The 24928-nt window shown below is 41.3% G+C and overlaps 1 protein-coding gene across 2 annotated transcripts in view; it reads right to left on the reverse strand.

The window, feature by feature from the left end:
• The window catches only part of PHF20 (PHD finger protein 20), a 150663-nt gene that overhangs the window by 81352 nt on the left and 44383 nt on the right, over window positions 1-24928 (reverse strand). For both annotated transcript variants that reach the window (XM_026009784.2, XM_026009785.2), the window contains exons 3-4: window positions 4578-4749; window positions 2872-2956 (exon numbers count right to left, since the gene is read on the reverse strand). In XM_026009784.2, coding sequence (XP_025865569.1) covers window positions 2872-2956; window positions 4578-4749 — 257 coding nt within the window. The remainder of the gene's footprint in view (window positions 1-2871; window positions 2957-4577; window positions 4750-24928) is intronic.

Here is a 24928-nt window from a genome sequence, read left to right on the forward strand (position 1 = left end):
ATCTGCACCCTTCTGTTCCTGTACTGCCTCCTCCTGGCGACTCTATAGCAACACCTATTTCATACTGCCTTGAAATAGTCTTCTCTCTTTTTTTCCCCCCCTTTAAATCCATGATGCCCAGCTTTGGGCTCTGCAGATATTAAATGCAAACAGTAGGGATCCCTGGGTGGCACAGCGGTTTGGCGCCTGCCTTTGGCCCGGGGCGCGATCCTGGAGACCCGGGATCGAATCCCACGTCGGGCTCCCGGTGCATGGAGCCTGCTTCTCCCTCTGCCTGTCTCTGCCTCTCTCTCTGTGTGTGTGTGACTATCGTGAATAAATAAATAAAATTAAAAAAAAAAAATAAGATGATGATGATGATGATGATTAAAGATTTAAAAAAATAATAATAAAAATAAAAATAAATGCAAACAGTAGACTCCTAAGCCTCTACTGCCTCCACCAAGACAGCACCCTACCCCTCTGCGAGACTGCTCCCAAGGTTCCTTAAACCTCTTCCACAGTCTGCATTTTCTCCTTTGCCACTTCCTCATCCAACCCCCATGGCCTCCTTTCTATCTTCCATATGACTCCAGGACATCACAGGATCAAAAGAGAAATACTGCTTCCTTTCTACAACTTCCTTTATCTACAGAGTTACTACCCATAACTTTTATCTGATCTAAGGGCCAGCCATTTCTCCAAGGGAGCACACCTCCAGCAGATATTATACAGGACGAAAATATGATTGATCAGCATAAATCAACCTAATAGACTTTCTATGAAGATATAAAACACCTACATTTCATATCCTATGATTTAAATCCAGTAAGAGCAGAAAAAATTATTAATCTTGAAAATAAGACCCTGAAAAAGTAAACTATTCATTTACTAAAAAAGGCATGTTACATGTTATTAAACTAACATATAAGCTAAAATATGTTTTTAGGCTAAAGTGATACATATGAAAAGTAGTAACAGGATTATATTGTGAACACAAGCTTATAAAAGAAATTCATGGAAATAAGAGAGTATCCAACCCTCTTACACTGTTGGTGGGAATGTGAACTGGTGTAGCCACTCTGGAAAACTGTGTGGAGGTTCCTCAAAGAGTTAAAAATAGACCTGCCCTACGACCCAGCAATTGCACTGTTGGGGATTTACCCCAAAGATTCAGATGCAATGAAACGTCGGGACACCTGCACCCCGATGTTTCCATCAGCAATGGCCACAATAGCCAAACTGTGGAAGAGCCTCGGTGTCCATCGAAAGATGAATGGATAAAGAAGATGTGGTTTATGTATACAATGGAATATTACTCAGCAATTAGAAACGACAAATACCCACCATTTGCTTCAACGTGGATGGAACTGGAGGGTATTATGCTGAATGAAATAAGTCAATCGGGGAAGGACAAACAGTGTATGTTCTCTTTCATTTGGGGAATATAAATAATAGTGAAAGGGAATATAAAGGAAGGGAAAAGCAATGTTGGGAAATATCAGGAAGGGAGACAGAACATAGAGACTCCTAACTCGGGGAAACGAACTAGGGGTGGTGGAAGGGGAGGAGGGCGGGTGTTGGAGGGGAATGGGTGACGGGCACTGAGGTGGACACTTGACGGGATGAGCACTGGGTGTTTTTCTGTATGTTGGTAAATTGAACACCAATAAAAATTAATTTAAAAAAAAAAACAAATTAAATAAAAAAAAAAAAAAAAGAGAGAGTATCCAAAAAGACTTAATCAACCAGGAACTGGAGTATCAGTAACTGCTTAGACACCTTAAAAGATACAACCTTGCTTTGGAAGCCTGAGGCAACAGGAATGTGCTTTCAGGATAACCTACATTTTATTAGCAGGGTTAACCCACACTGGCCTAACAGCTAGGGGCTTTGGGATGGGGTGAATGTAGCAAAAGAGGAACAGAAAGTTCTGCCATATGCAAACATACGTTCATTTTTGACCATTTCAATCCATTCTCAGACAGTTTGGTCAGCCCCAGGTCCAGCATTTAACAGAGTGCTGAATGAATACCAAAATAACCTCACGAAATAAAAAGTCAATGTGACCTTATAGTCACCACTAACAGCAGTACTAAAAGGTATGACTAGCCTAAACATTCACTGGAGAGATCATGGACATATCATAAATATCCTGATAGGAAATGCCCATAAAAAGGTATCACTCAGACCCAGAGTCTATTCTCTCAGTGTCAGGATGCTGACCATATTATCTTAATCCTTCTTTTGCCTTTGTACTAGCAAAATGAGACTCTTTGGGTCATGTTCCCAGTCTTGACTCCTCACAGGTTCTAAACTCTGGCAAAGGCATCCCAACTCAATGCTCTAAATCCCAGGGATCCAATTTCAACTAGCAACTTTGATATTACAGATCATCCTCAATCACACTGCATCCACAAGGCATTTTTTAAATAGGCTCCATACCCAATGCAGGGCTTGAATTCATGACCTGGAGATCCAGAGTCACATGCTCGACCGACTGAGCCAGCCAGGCACCCCCCACAAATCATATTAAGAAATGTTTATTAATGTTCATTTCTAGGTACAAATCATCAATTATATTAATAATTCATCAATTATATTAGTAACTCCTGGACAAGAAACTCACACTTACTAGCACAGTGACTATTATGGATGAACCATAACTATTTTATAGAAAACTATTATGAAAATTTAGAAGATAATCAAAATTCCTCTTTTTAATCCAGCTTTCTCTCCATTTATAATTTCTTCCTAATTCCTCACATAGAGATTAACCTGAGAGAGAATTCCTAGGCAATAATTACATGCTGAAAATATACTATCAGACTCTAATATTACAAACTTCCCCCTAAGTCATGAATAAAAACAATTACAACTCAAATGCCTTACCGTCCTTGTTTACAGCAGTGACTTTGGCTGGGTAAAAACGACAATCAGACCAGCAAGCAAGGACCTGTTCGTTTATTTGAAATTCCTAAAAGGCATTAAAAAAACAAAAAAAAAAGACCTGTTACTAATCCAATTTCATAGGACGCATATAGTACCAGATTCTGTGAGAGAGGCTGGGTTGACAATAGTGGGAGATGGAGATAGCTACTGGGATGGAGGAAGATGTTTTCTGCTGCTCAAAACTGTAGAAAAACCAAAAGGGCTGGAAAACAAGACTCTTCCTGTCCTAGGTCTGGCCAGGCATAGCACAGCACTGATGATACCTCCAACACTGACCCTGAGCCCAAGACCACTAGGAACACCCACTATATGAGTTGGAAGGAGGGGAGCTACCGCAGCTTAAGGGAAACCGCATTCATGCCACCTAATGCCACCCCACATATTTAAAGGGTCTGTTGCCAAAGGAAGCACCCATTCACCTTTAATATTTCATACCATTTTCCCAGCACACAGTTTGCACTGATACAGTTTATAGAATGAATATGAGCAAACAAATTGGACAACAGGAAACAATATTAAATGGGGGCAGGGGTGGGGAAGGAATGACACACACAGACAGCAAGAGTTCAAGTTTCCTGGCCAGGATTCAAATGAAAAACAGAATCCAGGACTGAGTCAGATCCAAAGGCAGCAGAATTTCTACAGATGTCTCAATGCCTGTTTAAAAAACTCAAAAATAATACTTAATTCTTCATTCTGAAATCAGTAAAAGCTCCAGGCACAGCAATGAAATTTAGAAAAAGGAATATAGTCCAATTCCAAGATTTTCAAGAGTTTTTTTCTTTTTAAGGTAGACTCCACACCCAATGTGGGGCTCGAACTCATGACCACAAGATCAAGAGTCACACACTCTACCAACTAAGCCAGCCAGGTACCACTCCAGAGTTTATAAAAGGGAGTGCCTGAGTGGCTCAATTGGTTAAGCGTCTACCTTTGGCTAGACATAATCTCAGGATCCTGGAATCCAGCCCCACGCTGGATCAGCAGGGAGTCTGCTTCGCTTCTCCTTTTCCCTGTACCCCTCCCCATGCTTACACCTGTGCACGCGCTCTCTCTCTCTCAAAAAATACATAACTTTTTTAAAGTTTTTATTTATTTATTCGTGAGAGACAGAGAGAGAGAGAGAAAGAGGGAGGGGCAGAGACAGGCAGAGGGAAAAGCAGGCTCCATGCAGGGAGCCCAATGTGGGACTCGATCCCAAGACTCCAGGATCACGCCCTGAGGAAAGCAGGCACTCAACCGCTGAGTCACCCATGCGTCCCAAATAACATTTTTTTTTAAGTTTATATAAGACTTGATATGAGGCTCTACATGGAATGACTGCTTAATAAATGGCCAGACAACAAATAAGTTTAATAAATGATCCAAAGGGATACAGTGGTTTGAAAGAAAGAGATAAGGTCCCCATTCATCTTCAATGCTTTTCAGTCAAGTTAGTTTATGAGCTGTCATGTCAATCATATCATACAGACAGATGACAAATGAGATTCTTCAAGAGCCCAGGTGCCATGGAAATCTCAGGGTTGTAACTACAGGCCTAAATAAGGATTGGTCCCCAGCTGCTACTGACTTTCACACTGAACATCAAAGGCTGGAACATAAAGTACTCAACGGCTGACCCAGCTCATTACAGATTTGATACTCACAGAAGATCCTTCATCTTCATGTAAGCCCTCTTTCCTCAGCTGTATTTTCTCTAAAGGACGTAAATAAGGACTGTCCCAGCAAAACCACTCATCATAACGATGATTCCAACGCTTGAAATGGATGAGTACTTTTCCTTCTTCGTAGTCAATGTCTTCTATGTGAGCTGGATACCTGAGTCAGAAAAAAAAGTTAAACGCCTTTAATATCTACTCAAAATATCCAAAATAGTACCCTGCCAAACCTCTTCCCAAAGGACTGCATTACCAAAGTACTAAATAAAGCCTACCATTTAGAGACTCTGTAATTGCATCAAATTGCAAGTTATGGAGGCTAACAGACTTGAGGTCCAAATCCCAACCTGGACATTCGTTAGTTTATGAATTATTAATCTGACTTTTCAGAGCCTGAGTTCTGTCATGTAGAAGAAGGATACCCAGAAACTCAGTTATAGTGCAAGTTAATTAAACCCAGATGACATACACACAGACCAGAGCACAAAGGGAGCAGGAAGCAAACATTTAACTAGATTATATTTTATATGTGCCAATAAATTAGAATGACCATGCAACCCAGACTGTATTAGATAGCCTCGATTTAAGAATGTTACAATCCATATAGAATACCATACAACTGTTAAAAAAAAAAACAAAATGGTTCTATGTCATGATATGGAAAGCTCTCTCAAGATAAACTATTAAATGAAAACAGCAAGGTACAGAACATTGTGTATGGTAAGCTACTGTTTATTTTTTAAAAGATGAAAAAGTAGGGGTGTCTGAGTGAAACACCTGACTTCGGCTCAGGTCATGATCTTGGGGTCCTGGGATCAAACCCCACACTGGGCTCCTTGCTCAGTGAGAGTCTGCTTCTCCCTCTGCCCACCACCCCCCCCCCCCACTCATGCTGTCTCTCTCTCTCTCAAACGAATAAATCTTTAAAAAAAAAAAAAGATGAAAAGTATGTTTATATATGCTTAAATATGCATTAAAATATCTTACACAAGAATCTAACAATGGTTACTTATAGAAGTATGGTCAGGTCAATAGTTCAACAGTTTACCCTCCTTCCAGACCAAGAATTGGAAAAACCAACAACTACATTTCTCTGACTCCCTAATTAACTGGCAATCAAGGTCATGAAGACTCGACAGGTTTAGAGGCAACTGTAGTGGCCAAATCCAGAGCTCCTGTGCAGGGCCTCTCAAACTTTAACATAATGCAGATCATCAGAGGATCTTGTTAAAATGCAGATTCTGATTTACCAGGTGGAGCTAGAGCCTTAGAGCTTTAAACAAGCAAGCTCTCTGGTAATACTGATGTACTGATCTGCAGAAGCAAGGATCTAATGTCTAATTACTGTCTTCCTTAGTATTAAGCAAGTGTTGAGGGTAGCAGTGGCACTGGCAGTAGTGACTTCCCAACCTCCGGAACACAGCTTCAGTGATGGGTCCTTCAAATCGATACTTAAGGATAGCAACCGGAGTCCCAGTCTTCCAACCCTTCCAACAATTTTGAAAATACTCAATTTCTTGTGTTAAATCCTTTTGTGGTTAAAGTACCCAGAGTGGTTTTTGTTTCCAGCTTTAAAACCTAACTGACACAAGAGGAGAACTGGGGAGGGGAGAGAAGGGGTGAAAGTGGGAGGGAGACTTCTTTTTGTAGTATACATTTTAATGTTCTTTCTTTCTTTTTTTTTTTTTTTTTTAATGATAGTCACACACACACACACACACACACACACACACAGAGAGAGAGAGAGAGGCAGAGACACAGGTAGAGGGAGAAGCAGGCTCCATGCACCGGGAGCCCAATGTGGGATTCGATCCTGGGTCTCCAGGATCGCGCCCTGGGCCAAAGGCAGGCGCCAAACCGCTGCACCACCCAGGGATCCCTAATGTTCTTTATTTTTTAACCATATTACTATATTGCTCATTGCAAAAATAAACAAATGGTAAAAATAAAGAAAAATAACTATTGTTTGCAATTGTTCTCTTAAATACACTTATATTAATCAGATTGCTATTCTAGATGGAGAAAGTTCAGATTCTACATATATTTTCTCCCTACAACCTGGATTTGTATCATTTCCAGCCTTTCTTATTACATCAAGCACCTAGTACCCCAATGTCCTAATAAACATGTGTTACCTAAATAAACAGGCCTGCTTCCTTGTGTCTCTACATTCTATCCTCTCCAGTCCTACACTATTAACCTCTAAGGCAGTTTGTTTGCCGTTTAACCTATCACAACAGGTTGCAGATACTGAGCATTCAATAAATGTTGAGCAAATGAATTCTGCTCTCCCTATTCTTCCCAAAGGTCACATATCTGGTCAATTCTTCAATCTCAACGCTCTTAGACTCCAGCTACCCCCTCTAGTTTCAGTCACTTTATAAGTTCAGGCCCTATCACTTTGTGTGGGTATTTCTCACACAAAACTGACAGGGTATGCTTTTCAAAATTCTGAATGGTACTATACATACATGAAGTGCCCAAAAAACATAACGGAAGGAATAAACAGTCCTGAAACTAGTCCCTACTCCAATACAACTGACATACAGCTGCTACAAACATAAGCTATCCTGACAGCAGACCAGCTAACTGTACAATCTGATGAACCATGAAATACAATAGTAGGAGACAAAAGGATTCCCTAAACCTAATTATCTCTATAAAACGGCGGGGGGCGGGGTGGGGCACCTGGCTGGCTCAGTTGCTGGCACATGAGACTCTTGATCTTGGGGTTGTGAATTTGCGCCCTACACTGAGTGTAGAGATCACTTAAAAATAAAATCTTAAGGGATCCCTGGGTAGCGCAGCGGTTTGGCGCCTGCCTTTAGCCCCAGGGCGCGATACTGGAGACCCGGGATCGAATCCCACATCAGGCTCCCAGTGCATGGAGCCTGCTTCTCCCTCTGCCTATGTCTCTGCCTCTCTCTCTCTCTCTCTCTCTCTGTGACTATCATAAATAAATAAAAATTAAAAAAATAAAAATAAAAATAAAATCTTAAAAAAAAAATGGGGAGAAGAACATGGATATCTCAGTTATATTCCTCTTGCCCTCTCATTTGTTCAGTCTACCAGAGACTAGCGAGCCTCCCTAAAATAATAAACTCTGACCTAATACACTTCTATTCAAAAGCCCTTTCTTTAATGACTTACTATCTCTAGCAATAGTTTTCAAAACAAAGTCTTTGGACCAATGTATGGAATTAATTTTTCACAGAACTGAATTTATTCAACTTGCAGAACTTCTCTTTATATAAAATCATATTATTTCTAAATTTTTGGTGCATAAATACACTTTTTAAATTAAAACAGTGGTACCTGTTTTTAATACTCTTACTAATATTATGGAGCCATTAAAAAAATTAAATCAGCTCTATATGTACCAATTTTAAAAGATCTCTAAGGAAAGTGGGAAAAAACCTCAACATCTAAAGATGCAAAATGGTACTGAATGCACTACCATTTACTTGGGGGAGGGGAGAGAGCCAATACATTCGTACCTGTTTTTAAATGCGTGGGCTATCTCTGGAAGGATGATCAAGCAACCCGGTTTGCCTCGTGGGAGGGGAACTGGATAGTTAAGGAACTGGAGAGGAAGTATGAGACTTATTTTATTCAATGTATATCTTTTTGTATGTTCTGAATGTTGTACCATGAGCATGTATTAACTATAAAAATATATGTAACTAGATATTTATTTTAAATATCCTTATTTGGCAAAATAAAAAGTCAGCAGTCTCAGGATAAACCACAAATTATTTTGAATATGCACTGGTCAGTGCCATCTAAAAGTCTGGCAAGTCCAGATCCACAGAATCAACTCCAAATTCCTAGACTAGCAACTCTAATAATGCATACACTCAGGAGTCTGAAGAAGGACCTCTAGGCCCTTGGCTAACCTAAAGCCCTTCCTTGCTCAAATAATTTCACAGGACATAGGCACCCTACTATCTGCAGACTACACAAATCTCTCCAGAAGGATCAACAGTTAACCAACAGTTAACCAAGTATGCAAGGTTTCCTAAGGAGACCGTTTTCCCTACTTTCCTAAGGTATACAAGGATGCAAGGCACTCATGGAGGATGGGGAAACCCAACTGCATTTCAGAGAAGACAGAAAACTTGGTGGGATCAAAATCACTAGTTGCGCCTTGGAAAACAGCTCAGCTTTATTAGTCAATAGAACTTTAAGTGACTTTCATCTGCCCAGTCAGCTCCAGGTTCTGAAAGGGATTTTAAGACTCCTGCCCTTGAGGAGAATCAGACATGTAAACAAATTAAGTTTTTAAACTATTAGGTGAGGGCAGCCCCCGTGGCTCAGAGGTTTGGCGCCACATTCAGCCAGCGGCGTGATCCTGGAGACCCGGGATTGAGTCCCACATTGGGCTCCCTGCGTGGAGCCTGCTTCTCCCTCTGCCTGTGTCTCTGCCTCTTTCTCTTGCTCTGTCTCTCATCAATCAATAAATAAAATCTTAAAAAAAAAAAAAAAAAAAAAACTATTAGGTGAAACCACATAAAACCACCAATAACTACTTTTTACCACAGAAAAACAATAAAACCACCAATAACTACTTTTTACCACAGAAAAACAATAATTTTATCTGCTACAACCTAAATATTTGGACAACCATTAGGGGTGCTGGAAAAGATGCCACAGGTTAACAAAAGAGGAATTGTGAATGAAATCTATAAAGCCAGAAAAAGGGAGAAAAAGTTTTCAGGTTCAATATGTAACTAAGCCCGAATGATGAGATTCTAGTTTCCAAACTACACTGTACCTGGGAGTCACATTTCTAAAGGAAATATTAGACAGAAAGGAACAGATATCAAATCCCAAACTGATAACAAAAGTAAGCTCTAGGGAGGGGAAGGGGTACTAGAAATGGCCAGGAGACCTTTGCCTATAGTTTTAATTTTTCTTTTTTTTTTTTTTTTAAGATTTTACTTATTTTTTGAGAGTGCAAGCAGGAGGAGGAGCAGAGGGAGAGGGACAAGCAGAATCCACTCTGAGCGCAGAGACGGACACAGGGCTATATTCCACAACCCCAAGATTAGCACCTTAGCCAAAATCAAGAGTCAGACACGTAACCAAGTGAGCCACCCAGGTGCCCCTGTAGTTTCAATTTTTACAAGGATTTAGTCACATAATACTTTTTTAAAGTAAAGATAAATACATTTCTTTTTTTGGCAAGGCCTGAACTCATGACCCAGAGATGAAGAACAGAGCTGAGATTAAGAATCAGACATCCAGGGATCCCTGGGTGGTGCAGCGGAGGATCCCTGGGTGGCGCAGCGGTTTGGCGCCTGCCTTTGGCCCAGGGCGCGATCCTGGAGACCCGGGATCGAATCCCACATCGGGCTCCCGGTGCATGGAGCCTGCTTCTCCCTCTGCCTGTGTCTCTGCCTCTCTCTCTCTTTGACTATCATAAATAAATAAAAAAAAATTAAAAAAAAAAAAAAAAAAGAATCAGACATCCGGGGAATATCAGAAAGGGAGACAACATGAGAGACTCCTAACTCTGGGAAATGAACAAGGGGTGGTGGAAAGGGAGGTGGGCGGGGGGTGAGGGTGACTGGGTGACGGACACTGAGGGGGGCACTTGATGGGATGAGCACTGGGTGTTATCCTATATGTTGGCAAATTGAACTCCAATAAAAAATATTTTTTTTAAAGAAACCCCAAAAATAAATAATTATATATTTTTTTTAAGATTTTATTTATTTATTTATTCATGAGAGACACAAAGAGAGGCAGAGACATAGGCAGAGGGAGAAGCAGGTTCCACGCAGGGAACCCGATGTGGGACTCGATCCCAGGACTCCAGGATCACGCTCTGAGCTGAAGGCAGACGCTTAACTGTTGAGCCACCCAGGCGTCCCAAAAATAAATACTTATAAATTAAAAGTTCTGAGAAGCATGTAATAAACAAATTATCAACCAACAGCTTCATGGTTTCAGGATTTATATGCTGCTTAGCACACCCACAAAATAGAATATTATAAAGCTATGAAAGAGAGAGACAGAGAGAGAGAGATGCCTGAGTGGCTCAGTTGGTTGAGCAGCTGACTCTTGGTTTTGGCTCAAGCCATCATCTCAGGAATGTGAGATGGAGCTGCACATCGGGCTCCATGTTCAGCATAGTCTGCTCAAGACTCTTTCTGCCTCTTCACCCCTTTCTAAAATAAATAAATCTGTAAAAGAGAGAGAGAGAGAGAGCATACTCTATGAATTGATACAGAAGATTTCCAAGGCATGTTAAGTTTTAAAAAAGCATGCTATAGAGTAATACATATCTTATGATTCCTTTCTCATTACAAAAAAGAAAAATAAGAATATGTAATTTGTTTTTGTTTGTAGTTAAAAAAAGAAACACTAGTAGGATGGATAAAAACTAATAAAAGTGGTTATCTATATAGGACAGAACAGGTAAAGGATAAAGAAGTGGAAGCAATCATTCTCATTATAAATTTTGTTACAGGGCAGCCCAGGTGGCTCAGCGGTTCAGCGCTGCCTTCAGCCCAGGGCATGATCCTGGAGGCCCAGGACCGAGTCCCGCATCAGGCTCCCTATATTCAAGAGGAGCCTGCTTCTCTCTCTGCCTGTGTCTCTGCCCCTCTCTCTCTCTTTGTCTCTCATGAATAAATAAATAAAATCTCTAAAAATAAATAAATAAATCTTGTTACACTGGATTTTTGAACCTATTTAAACTCTAGCCAATGGATTATCAACTAATTCCCTTGCATTTCCCAGGTGGGCTATCATTATCATATTCAAGTTATGACTATATTATCTCACTTTCAATACTGATACCTGCCCTTTCTTTTTCTTGTGTTACATTGACTAGTGCTTCTAAGATGATGTTGAAAATTAGCAGATAGTCAGCATCCTTCTCTTTAATGAAAATGTCTCCACTGTCTCATCATTAAGTGTGAAGTCTGTCAAATTTTCTAATTAATGCCTTTAATTAGAAGTTTTCACCAGGGATCCCTGGGTGGCACAGCGGTTTGGCGCCTGCCTTTGGCCCAGGACGCGATCCTGGAGACCCGGGATCGAATCCCACATCGGGCTCCCGGTGCATGGAGCTTGCTTCTCTCTCTGCCTATGTCTCTGCCTCTCTCTCTCTCTCTCTCTCTCTCTCTGTGTGTGTGTGTGTGTGTGTGTGTGTGACTATCATAAATAAATTAAATTAAAAAAAAAAAGAAGTTTTTCACCTACTTACCAAGGATTGAGAATAAATTGTCTACAGCCATACCACCCTAAACACGCCCGATCTCATCTGATCGCAGAAGCTAAGCAGGGTCGGGCCTGGTTAATACTTGGATGGGAGAGAATAAATTGTAAGACCTTTCAGCCTTTGTCAAGAAGATTATACAGCTTTTCTCTTTTACTCTCTGAAAATAATGAAATAGCAGATTTCCTAAGTTTAAGCTATCATTACTCTGCTAAAATATGTCATATTCGGTTGTGTGTGCCATTCATTTAATAAGTGCCTGTTTGGTGTCTTACTATTTAACTGACAAGTTCTGTGGCTCTTTTATAAGTAGGATTTGTCTAAATTTCCTCATATTATATCCTTCCTGCCAAGTTTCAGCATTAGGCTATGCTTACCTCATAGAAAGTACTAGAAAGCTTGACTTCATTTTCTATTAAACTGACTACTCTAAGAACTTTTCAAGATAATTACCTACATTTTCCATTACTTCTATGTTACTAATCTGGTCATGTTTTCTACCTCTTCTTGAATTAACTTTGCCTAAATAAGAGAGTTTAAATGGATCATTAGATACAATTCAAATGTTCAATAGTTTTCCTTTGAAGAAAAGAGTTTGGGACGCCTGGGTGGCTCAGTGGTTGAGCGTCTGCCTTTGACTCAGGGCATGATCCTGGGGTCCAGGATTGAGTCCTACATTGGGCTCCTTGCGGGGAGCCTGCTTCTCCCTCTGCCTGTGTCCCTCCCTCCCTCCCTCTCTGTCTCTCATGAATAAATTAAATCTTTTTTAAAAATTGAAGAAGAGTTCAAGACAATACAAACATTTAAAACTCAACTCATAACAGGATTTTTGTATTTTAAGATATTTATTTATTTGAGAGAGAGAGAGAGAAAGAGGTAGTATCAGAGATAGCAAGAGAGAGCACAGGCAGAGAGAAGAGGGAGAAGCCAGCTCCCCACTGAGCAAGGTGCCCAATGTGGGGCTTGATCCCAGGACCATCATGACCAGAGCCGAAGGCAATGTTTAATCAACACCTGAACTACCCAGGTGTCCCTACAAACAGGATTTGTAAATGGCAAATACAAACACTAGACACTAAGCATTTTACGGTGCAGAAACTACTCCCTATTGATTCCATTAGACAACAAACATTGCTAATTTATACTTTTTCCTTTTTTAAAGATTTATTTATTTGAGAGAGAAAGAATGTGTTGGGGATGGGCAAAAAGAGATTCTGCACTTGATCTCACGACCCTGAGATCACAACTTGAGCCTAAACCAAGAGTCAGATGCTCAACAGACTGAGCCACCCAGGCACCCTATAAATTTATATTCTGAGACAAGTGGCTAGGTCCTGGAGTTACAAAATAGATGACCAGGGGGTGCCTGGGTAGCTCAGTCGGTTAAGCATCTGCCTTCAGCTCAGGTCATGATCTCAGGATCGGGCTTCCTACTCAGCAGGGAGCCCACTTCTCCTTCTTCCTTTGCTGTTTCTCCTGCTTGCATGCTCTCTCTCTCTCTCTCTCTCAAATAAATAAATAAAACATTTTTAAAAAGATAAAAACAAAACAAATAAATCACCAAACATCAGGGCTTCTAGGGTGGCAAAGGCCCAAAGAGAAGTATGGTGGGTTCCTTGGAACTTGTCATCCCCCTCTATAAAAAGACCAAGAAAATTCTTGATCTCTAGAAGAAAAAGAGTAAATGAGTAACAGGCCTAGAATTATCTAGCCTACTACATTCCATAACTAGAACCAGACAGAAGGAAAAAACAGTATTTCCTATGGCATGCCTAGGGTAGAGCCTGAATTTCTGCATGCTCTCCCCTACCTCCTTTCTAAAGCACCTGAGTGGAGTGGACACTTCTTTTTCTTTTTATCTTTGGAAAGATGTTTTATTTTTATGTAATCTCTATATGCAATGTGGGGCTCAAAGTCACAATTCTGAAATCAAGAGCTGCATACTCCACCAACTGAGTCAGCCAGGTACTCTGGACTCTTCTCTCTCTCTCTCTCTCTCTCTCTCTAAGATTTTGATTATTTATTTGAGAGAGAGAGAGAGAAAGAGAGAGTGTACATGGCCAAGTAGTGGGGGAATAGAGGGGGAAGGAGAAGGAAAAGCAGACTCTGCACTGAGTGCAAAGCCTGCCGAGAAGCTAGGTCACAGAACCCTGAGATCATGACCTAAGCAAAAATCAAGAGTCGGCCATTTAACTGACTGAGCCACCCAGGCGTCCCTGAACCCTTCTCTTCTTAAAGTGCATTTCTTACCACTCAACTCCTAGTCTCTTCCTTAAATTAGCCAAAACTACTACTTCTGCTCACCTTCCTCAGAGGCAGCAAATGAATGGTAGTCCAAACTTTTTCATCAGGTACTGGAAGGTTAGGAAAGCAGCTTTAAAGAAGACTTAGCACTTGGGCTGAACCTTAAAAGATGAAGAGAGGTGTTTGCCAAATGTCTGAATTTCCTTCAGAGTGCTCTGCATATTGAATGTATAGGCATTCAATAAATGTTCACCAAATGTACTAATTTTTTTAAAGATTTTATCTATTTACTCATGAGACACAGAGAGAGAGACAGAGAGAGAGGCAGAGACACAGGCGGAGGGAGAAGCAGAGGGAGAAGCAGGCTCCATGCAGGGAGCCCGACTCGGGACTCAATCCCGGATCCCTGGGGGGATCACGCCCTGGGCTGAAGTTCACCGCTGAACCACCCTGGCTGCCCACCAAATATATTTTTTAAAAGATTTTATTTTTAAGCAATCTCTATACCCAATGTAGGGCTTGAACTCACAACCCTGATTGGAGTCACATGTTCCACCAATTGAGCCAGCCAAGTGCCTCCAAATGTATCTTAAAAAAAAGATTTTGTTTACTTATTTAAGAGAGAGACACACACACACAGAGTATGTGCATGCAAATGCACACACAAGTTAGGAGGGAGTAGAGGGGGAGAGAGAGAATCCCTAGCAAACTCTGCACCAATCGAGGAGCCCATCATGGAACTCGATCCCGTGACCCTGAGATCATAACCTGAGCAGAAATAAAGAGTCAGATGTTCAATCAACTGAGCCACCCAGGCACCCTCAATGTACTTTTAAAAAAGATTGGATTATGAATACCTAGAGCCACAAAACAGCAATAGGAATAAACACACAAACCGAGGTCAATCATCAAAATAAACCAATGATATCCATGTTGCAAATGCCAAAAAGACAAAAAGATCCCCATACAACAATTGTCAAATTGGGTGTGCCTGAGTATCTCAGTCAGGTGAGTGTCCTACTATTGATTTTGGCTCCGGTCATGATCTCAGGGTCATGAGGTAGAGCCCCATGTTGGGCTCTGCACTCAGCAGAGTCTGCTTGAGATTCTGTCTGTCTGTCTCTCTCTCTCTACCCTTTCTCCAGCTTGTGCTCTCTCTCTCTCTCTCTCTCTCTCTTTCACTTTCTCTCTCTCTAATAAATAAATAGGTCCTTAAAAAAAGAAAAAGAATTGTCAAATTGGAGGGAACTGACCACAACACCATAACAAAATTAAATCAGTTACAGGGGTGCCTGGGTGGCTCAGACTGTTAAGTGTCCACCTTTGGCTCAGGTCATGACCCCATGGTCCTGGGATGGAGCTCCCCACTGTGCTACCTACTAGACATGGAATCTGCCTCTCCCTTTCCCTCTGACTCTCCCCCCACTCATTTTCTCTCTCTCTCTCTGCCTCCCTCTCCTCCCTCTCTCTCTCTCCCCCAATGCTCAAATAAATAAATACAAAAAAGCTTTCTTCCAAGGGTCAAAAAGTACTGAAAACTCGTATTTTTCCAAAATTCAACTTAGAAAGGGCAGATAACCTAAACTTCACAGTAAATTAGGTTACTATGGTGACATTATTTTAAGCAAGGGGTATAACTGTTCACTAAGCCAACCAAGAAGCCACAGAAGGTCAGTGCAGCCAATCAAACATAAAGGGACAAAGAGAATGGGCAGAAAGAAGAAAAGAAAAGAAAAGAAAAGAAAAGAAAAGAAGGGAAGGAAAGGAAAAGAGAAAAGAAAAGAAGAAAGAAAGAAAGAAAGAAAGAAAGAAAGAAAGAAAGAAGGAAAGAAAGAAGAAAGAAGAAAAGAAATTAATTCATCAATTCAACAGACATTTTCTGATTCCTACTCTGGAATGTGCCAGAGTTTGGAAATACAGGGCCAAATCTATAAAGATATGTGATCAGAGCAGCTGGCAAAAGAAGACAGACTCTATGTTATAACACACACTGGGCCTTTCATTTCCTCAGACATACCACATACCTTTCCATACCCAGTCTGCTCCTTTTACTTGAATTTCTCCCTGCCCATTCTTCCTAGGCAATAGCCTTACCCTACTACAGCCTGAGAATCCCTGCCTACAATATCTCAAATAGCCCCCATCTCCTTTCAGTCTATGTCAGCTTTCCGTTTGTTTCCTTCACAGCATTTAACCCATAATTATTTCTTTTGTTTCTCCATTTACTTGTTTATGTTTATGGCCTGCTTCCCTAAGAAACTACAGAAACCTCTAATGGAATCTGTCTTGTAGTCACTGCAGAATCCTCAGGGGAATAAATGTGTGTCTATACACCCAAGTAGTGATAATAAAGTATCACAGGTGCAACAACAGAAGACAACTTAAGGTGAGGTAGGGTAGAGGAGCAAAAGATCAGTTCTAGGGCCAAGGGGAAATGAAGAGGCCGAAGAAGAAGCTGGGGAAGAGGGGGCTCAAGACAATGCTAGTGAAGAGGAGACACTTGATTTCAATTCTGAAAGATGAAGAGGCAGGTGATCAAGGAGGCAGTGAGGCTGGAGAGGATTTCTGAAAGAGGGTGCAACATGAGTAAATCAGCATAGGTACAGAGGAAGGGAGGCACAAAACAAGACAAAGTAGTACAAAAAACTGAAGGTGAGAAAGGAAACAGTAACTCCATGCAGAGACCTGCACAAGAACCTTTGTGGATTCCATACCTATTATACAAAATGGGCAGCTCAGTCTTAAATGACTATTTAGTATTAGCATTCCCAATAGCAGTTCAGGGACCAATGGGTGCTTGTGAACACATGGCTAGCAGTCCACAAGGTCTCCATGAAGAATGTTTTACTGTGCTTTTCCATAATCTGCACCACCTTTATCAGAGCTAACATATTAACATTTTGCTTTAATGCTACTAAAAGTGGGATTCATAGATAGTATACAGGTTGGAGGAGTCAATCCTCACATTTTTGAGTTCGAAAAACACTGCTCTAAGCTACCAGATAGGGGATCCCTGGGTGGCTCAGCAGTTTGGCGCCTGCCTTTGGCCCAGGGTGCGATCCTGGAGTCCCAGGATCGAGTCCCACGTCGGGCTCCTGGCATGGAGCCTGTTTCTCCCTCTGCCTGTCTCTCTCTCTCTCTCTCTCTCTCTCTCTCTCTCTCTTTCTCTGTCTGTCATAAATGAATAAGTAAAAAATCTTTAAAAAAGAAAAAGAAAAAAAGAATAAGCTACCAGATAAGCCAGCCTACCCAAGGGCTCCACCAAGGAAAAGAAGGGAGAATGAAGCTTACACCAAATAAGACAGAATAATGCCATGTATATGTCCAGAAAGGCAGAGAACAGTCCAGATCTAACACAGGGAGACAATACTGGCTTGCTCACAGTAAATGACTTCAAATCTGGGAAGGCTTGCTGCTCAGTCTTGGCTACATATGAGTAAAATTAAGCTGCCCAACCCCACACACTGTGCACATGCTTAAATTAGAGCAGCTAGACAGTGCTTGGCAGGAATCTGTTTGGTCCCACACACACATACTAGAAATACGAACTGAAGAAACATTACAGGAGGGGAAAAAGAGGACCAGAAAGGATAAAATTTCCCTGATTTCCCACTTCAACAGATCAGTGTTCACTCATATGGCTATTAATAACCAATGCATGCCAATGACAGTGGGGGACAATGAGAGTGTAACTCTCATTACATAAGGATCTCACTGGATCTTTACCACAATCTCAGGAGCACTTAAGCAGTTGTCATTACCACAGCACCCATTTTACATCTGTGGAAATGAATGTTCAAACAAGTGACTAGGAAAAGGTGTAAATAAGATCAGTATCCAGATCTTTTAAACTAAACCCAGTGAGGAGCCTTATGCTCTTAATTTGCCTTCATATGTAAATATCCTTGTAGTGACTCAGGTCCACAAAGGTGTCTTTCCTCTTGGCCACCTAACAGTCCACCTGATGGCTAGCCCAAAAATCTACCTAAACTTTTCCCCAGGAGTTGGACATTCAGGCTGCTTCCACAATCTTACTATATATAAAAATAGTCTTTCTGCAAATCTACATGCATTTACTTCAAAAATCAGAGTGTGCCCTTGTTTCTGGTTCAGTGCTCATACCAGAAGAGTTCTATGCACAAAAGTAACATTCTAAGCCATCCCCAGCCTTTGTTGGAGAGAGGATAGAAATGGAAACTATATATATATTTTTAAAGATTTTATTCATTTATTCATGACAGACAGAGAGAAAGAGAGAGAGAGGCAGAGACACAGGCAGAGGGAGAAGCAGGCTCCACGCAGGGAGCCTGATGTGGGACTCAATCCCGGGTCTCCAGGATCATACCCTGGGCTGAAAGCGGCACTAAACCACTGGGCCACTGGGGCTGCCCTGGAAACTGTATTTAATGAAACACAAAAGGCTATTAAACTGTAGCAAAACTGTGCTGTTTTAGGGGTCTTAACTCTTTTCCTAACCCTTCACCGCCTCCATTAGTCAACATGTGACAGAATCAGAATCATGTCTTGAATTCAACTCTCCTCTCCATCTAAATCATTTCTCACCAGTAACAACTCAACAGTCAGTACACCCAGACAACCTATGCCCCTCTATCAGTACTGGCAAAGGGCCTGATATAGGGGATCCCTGGGTGGCGCAGCGGTTTCGCGCCTGCCTTTGGCCCAGGGCACGATCCTGGAGACCTGGGATCAAATCCCACATCGGGCTCCCGGTGCATGGAGCCTGCTTCTCCCTCTGCCTGTGTCTCTGCCATTCTCTCTCTCTCTCTGTGACTATCATAAATAAATAAAAAGGGCCTGATATAGAGACACTCAGTAAATATTTGGTGACTGAATAAACACCACCATCCTTCTGTTCCTAAGAGGGATCTATGTCTCTCTCTCCTGTTTAACATCCCCTGGTTTAGCCGAACCTTCCAGTACTCCTGATGTGTTCCCTCTCTGGATTCTGAGAAGACGTGATATTCCTTGAGGCCTGAATACTTTTGCTCACACTGTTCCTTCTGCCTATTGTCACCTTCACTCTCATCCTGGAAATCTTGTTCTTTGATCTCATTTCCTTTGAACTTCCTGGCCCCTCTCTCCCTCCATCATACCTGCCTGGTTAAACCCCAACCCTAGGTAAATCGGATTCTCCACATTCTCCACCCAGGCAGCTGATTATTGGCTAGATATTGCACTCGGCATGCTGATGGATCTCACTTGAAGTGCATGACCACAAATAATGCTTTCCTTGGGGATGGAGTGGGCTGTGTGACTGAGTGTGGAAACATGTCTCTATCTTGATCTGGACAGTGGTTACACTATGGAACCATGTATAAGAGTTCATCAAGCTACACATTTAAGATCTAAGTGCATTCTAATATAAATTGTACCTCAGTAAAAAGTTTTTTAAAGAGTTAAAAAAAGAGAGGGGCACCTGGGGATCCCTGGGTGGCGCAGCGGTTTGGCGCCTGCCTTTGGCCCAGGGCGCGATCCTGGAGACCCGGGATCGAATCCCACGTCGGGCTCCCAGTGCATGGAGCCTGCTTCTCCCTCTGCCTTGTGTCTCTGCCTCTCTCTCTCTCTCTCTCTGTGACTATCATAAATAAATAAAAATTAAAAAAAAAAAAAAGAGAGGGGCACCTGGGTGGCTCAGTCAGTTAAGCATCTGCCTTTGGTCCTGTGTAGGGCTCCCTGCTCAAAGGGGAATTTGCTTCTCCGTCTGCCCCTCCCGCTACTCGTGTTCTCTCTCTCTCTAATAAATAAATAAAAACCTAAAAAAAATTTTTTTAAAGAGTAGCATCTTTGCTCTCTTAATTCAATGTCCTACAACTATAAACTACCATAAAAATTATTATCAAAAAAGTTTCTTAAAAATTCAGAAGCAGAATTCAGAAGCTGAAAAAGAAAACTAGAACTGGTGGCATCACAATTCCGGACTTCAAGTTCCATTACAAAGCTGTAATCATCAAGACAATAATAGGGTACTGGCACAAAAACAGACACATAGATCAACGGAACAGAATAGAGAACCTAGAAATGGACCCTCAACTCTACGGTGAATTAATCTTCAGGAAAGAATATCAAATGGAAAAAAGTCTCTTCAATAAAGGATGTTGGGAAAATTGGACAGCCACTTGTAGAAGAATGAAACTGGACCATTTCCTCACACCACACACAAAAATAGAATCAAAATGGATGAAAGACCTAAATGTAAGACAGGAATCCATCCCAATCCTAGAGGAGAACACAGGCAGCAACCTGTATGACCTCAGCTACAGCAACTTCTTGCTAAACATGTCTCCAAAGGCAAGGGAAACAAATGCAAAAATGAATTGTTGGGACTTCATCAAGATAAAAAGCTTTTGCACAGCAGCAAAGGAAACAGTCAACAAAACCAAAACACAACTGACAGCATGGGAGAAGGTATTTTAAAATGTCTTATCAGATAAAGGACTAGTACCCAAAATCTATAAGGAACCTATCAAACTCAACACCCAAAGAACAAATATTCCAAATCAAGAAATAAGCAGAAGATATGAACAGACTTTTCTCCAAATAACACATACAAATGGCAAACAGATTCTCAGTATCACTTGACATCAGGGAAATAAATATCAAAATCACAATGAGATATCACCTCACAGGGGTCAGGATAGCTAACATTAAGTAGGAAATGACGGGTGTTGGCAAGGATGCAGAGAAAGGGGAACCCTCTTACACTGTTGGTGGGAATGCAAACTTGGTGCAGCCACTCTAGAAGACAGTATGGAGGTTCCTCAAAAAGTTGAAAATAGGGACGCCTGGGTGGCTCAGTGGTTGAGCATCTGCCTTTGGCTCAGGGAGTGATCCTGGGAATCAAGTCCCACATTGGGCTCCTTGCAGGAAGCCTGCTTCTCTCTCTGCCTATGTCTCTGCCTCTCTCTCTCTCCCTCTCCTGAATAAATAAATCTTTTTAAAAATTATTTTTAGGGATCCCTGGGTGGCGCAGCGGTTTGGCGCCTGCCTTTGGCCCAGGGCGCAATCCTGGAGACCCGGGATCGAATCCCACGTCGGGCTCCCGGTGCATGGAGCCTGCTTCTCCCTCTGCCTGTGTCTCTGCCTCTCTCTCTATCTCTCTGTGACTATCGTAAATAAATAAAAATTTAAAAAAAAAAATTAAAAAAAAAAATTATTTTTAAAAAAGGTGAAGGGGATCCCTGGGTAGCTCAGTGGTTTAGTGTCGGCCTTCGACACAGGATGTGATTGATCCTGGAGTCCCAGGATGGAGTCCCACATCGGGCTCCCTGCATGGAGCCTGATTCTCCCTCTGCCTGTGTCTCTGCCTCTCTCTCTGTGTGTTTCTCATGAATAAATAAATAAAATCTTTAAAAAAAAAAAAAAAAGGTGAAAATAAAGCTATGCTATGAGCTAGGAATTGTACTAGTAAGGATTTTTTTAAAGATTTTATTTATTTGAGACAGAGAGAGAGAAAGCACAAGCAGGGGAAAAGGCAGAGGGAGAGGGAGAAGCAAGCTCCCCATCGAGCAGGAAGTGCCACATGAGGCTCAATCCCAGAACCCTGGGGTCATGACCCAAGTCCAAGGCAGATGCTTAACCAACTGAGCCACCAAGGCACCCCCACTACTAGGGATTTACCCCAAAGATACAAATGTAGTGATCCAAAGGGGCACCTGCACCCCAATGTTTATAGCAGCAATGTCCAAAATAGCCAGACGAATGGATAAAGAAGATGTGGTGTATATATATAGTGGAATACTACTCAACCATCAAAAAAAAATCTTGCCATTTGCAACAATGTGGATGGAACTAGAGGGTAGTACGCTAATCAAAATAAGTCAATCAGAGAAAGACAATTATCATATGATCTCACTGATATGTAGAATCTAAAAGAAACAAAACAGAGGATCATAGGAAAAGAGAGGAAAAATAAAATAAGATGAAATCACGGAGAACAAAGCATAAGAGACTTTTAATCATAGGAAATACAAACTGGGGGTTGCTAGAGGGGAGTGAGTGGGGGGATGGGGTAACTGGGTGATACACATTCAGGAGGGTACATGATATAATGAGCACTGGGTATTATACAAGACTGATGAATCACTGACCGCTACCTCTGAAACTAATAATACATTACATGTTAAATAATTTATTTTAAATAAAAAATAAAATAAAAGTTTAAAAATTTAAAAAGATAAATAAATTCAGGGTTGGGAGGCACCTGGGTGGCTCAGTCAGTTGACAATTAAGACTCAATATCAGGGGATCCCTGGGTGGCGCAGCGGTTTGGCGCCTGCCTTTGGCCCAGGGCGCGATCCTGGAGACCCGGGATCGAATCCCACGTCGGGCTCCCGGTGCATGGAGCCTGCTTCTCCCTCTGCCTGTGTCTCTGCCTCTCTCTCTCTCTCTGTGTGTGACTATCATAAATAAATAAAAATTAAAAAAAAAAAAAAAGACTCAATATCAGGGTTGCGAATTCAAACCCTAGGTTGGGCTTCATGCTGAGCATGGAGCCTACTTAAAAAAGAAGTAATAATTCAGGGTCAAGGGGAGGATTAATTAATTAATTAATAATAAAAATAAAAGGAGGGGGCAGGTCCGGTGGCCCAGCAGTTTGGCGCCTGCCTTCAGCCCGGGGTGTAATCCTGGAGATCCGGGATCGAGTCCCACATCAGGCCCCCTGCATGGAGCCTGCTTCTCTCTCTGCCTGTATCTCTGCCTCTCTCTCTCTCTCTCTGCCTGTCATGAATAAATAACTGAAAGCTTTAAAAATAAATAAATAAATAAATAAATAAATAAATAAATAAATAATAAATAAATAAATAAATAAATAAATAAATAAGAGGGAGAGAGGAAGAAAAAACTTTAAAAATCCAGAGCCTACCACTGGCTATTGAGTGGAAAAGAGCCTGATGAGGAAAGGAAGTTCAGTCCAGAAGGAAATATGAGTCCAGTTAGGTGACTAGTGCCAGGGTCCAGAAGATCCATGATAGAGGCTTGAGGCCAGAGTGGGAGGGTGGAGGTAGCAGCCAGTGTGAGAGCCAGGATAGATTCTGCACATGAATATGACAGGATCGGCTAATGGAGTAAATAATGGGGTAGAAAAAGAGAAACTAAGAAGACTCCAAAGGGGATCTAGAGGCTCTAACCTATTGAGTTCTGTGGAACGTTACTGTTCAAAAAAAAAAAGTACATTCCACCAGTATAATAAAAAAAAATACAGGGATCCCTGGGTGGCGCAGCGGTTTGGCGCCTGCCTTTGGCCCAGGGCGCGATCCTGGAGACCCGGGATCGAATCCCACGTCGGGCTCCCGGTGCATGGAGCCTGCTTCTTCCTCCGCGTGTGTCTCTGCCTCTCTCTCTCTCTGTGACTATCATAAATAAATAAAAAAATTAAAAATAAAATAAAATAAAATAAAAAAATAAAAAAATAAAAAAAATACAGATATTATCTAAGAATGATAATAATCCAGAGGCTAGAAGCAACAACTCCTCCATAGCAATGAGCACACCTAGCACCCTGATCTCTGTCTAATACCATTTTCCAATAAAAGGAACCAGGGCCCTTTGGAGAAATGGCTAATTGTAAGACTGGGCCAGTAAATATACAAGATGAACCTAAAATATTCTTTAGTGCCAGAAATAAGGAAGTGTCTCACACATACACAAACACACACATGAACACACATGCACAGTGATGATGAGAGTATATCAAAAGGGCACAAGTGCCAACTGAAAGTGCTCCCAATGCAACAAGAGTAACAAAATAAAGCAGTATGGGATTATAACCCAAAGCCTAAAAGAAATATGAGTCCATACTGATATAAATAAAAGATCATCGGGGCACCTGGGTGGTTAAGTGGTTAAGCTTCTGCCTTTGGCTCAGGTGGTGATCCCGGGGTCCTGGGATCAAGTCCCACATCAGGCTCTTTGCATGGTGCCTGCTTCTCCTTCTTTTGCCTGTGTCTCTGCCTCTCTTTCTGTGTCTCTCAGGAATGAATAAATAAAATCTTAAATAAATAAATAAATAATCTTTTTAAAAAGTAGAAAAATAATTTATTTTAAATGAATGAATGAATGATGAATGAATGAATGTATCCTGAATGGGTTCTTGAAGCAGAAAAAGGACATTAGGGCAAAACTAAGGAAATATGAATAAAGGAGCAGTCCCAGTGGCGCAGCAGTTTAGCGCTGCCTGCAGCCCAAGGCGTGATCCTGGAGACCCTGGATCGAGTCCCACGTCAGGCTCTCTGCATGGAGCCTGCTTCTCCCTCTGACTGTGTCTCTGCCTCTCTCTGTGTGTGCCTCTATGAATAAATAAATAAAATCTTAAAAAAAAAAGAAATATGAATAAAGTATAGAATTTAGCCAATAATAATATACCAATATTGGTTCATTAATTGTAACAAATGAATCTTACATTTCTGTACTATGTTAATAGCAAGGGATATTGGGTATGTTATAATACAGGAACACTATATTATTTTTGGAATTTTCTGTAAATCTAAAACTATTCTAAAATAAAAAGCTAGAAAAATAACATAACATAACATAACATAACATAAAATAAAATAAAATAAAATAAAATAAAATAAAATAAAATAAAATAAAATAGCGGGGTCTATTGGCTGGTTCAGTTGGAGGAGCATGTAACTCTTAAACTCAAGGTTGTGAGTTTCAGCCCCATGTTGGGTATGGAGATTTCTTAAAAATAAAAATTTTTTTTAAATATCTTATTTACATATCTGACAGAAAAAGTGAGAGAGCGAGCACAAGCGGGGGGAGTGGCAGGCAGAGGGAAAGGAAGAAGCAGACTCCCTGCTAAAGCAAGGAGCCCAATGTGGGCCTGGATCCAAGGGCCCCAGTA

The sequence above is a fragment of the Vulpes vulpes genome, chromosome 14 (genome assembly GCF_048418805.1).
Source record: "Vulpes vulpes isolate BD-2025 chromosome 14, VulVul3, whole genome shotgun sequence".
NCBI classification, from domain to species: Eukaryota; Metazoa; Chordata; class Mammalia; order Carnivora; family Canidae; genus Vulpes; species Vulpes vulpes.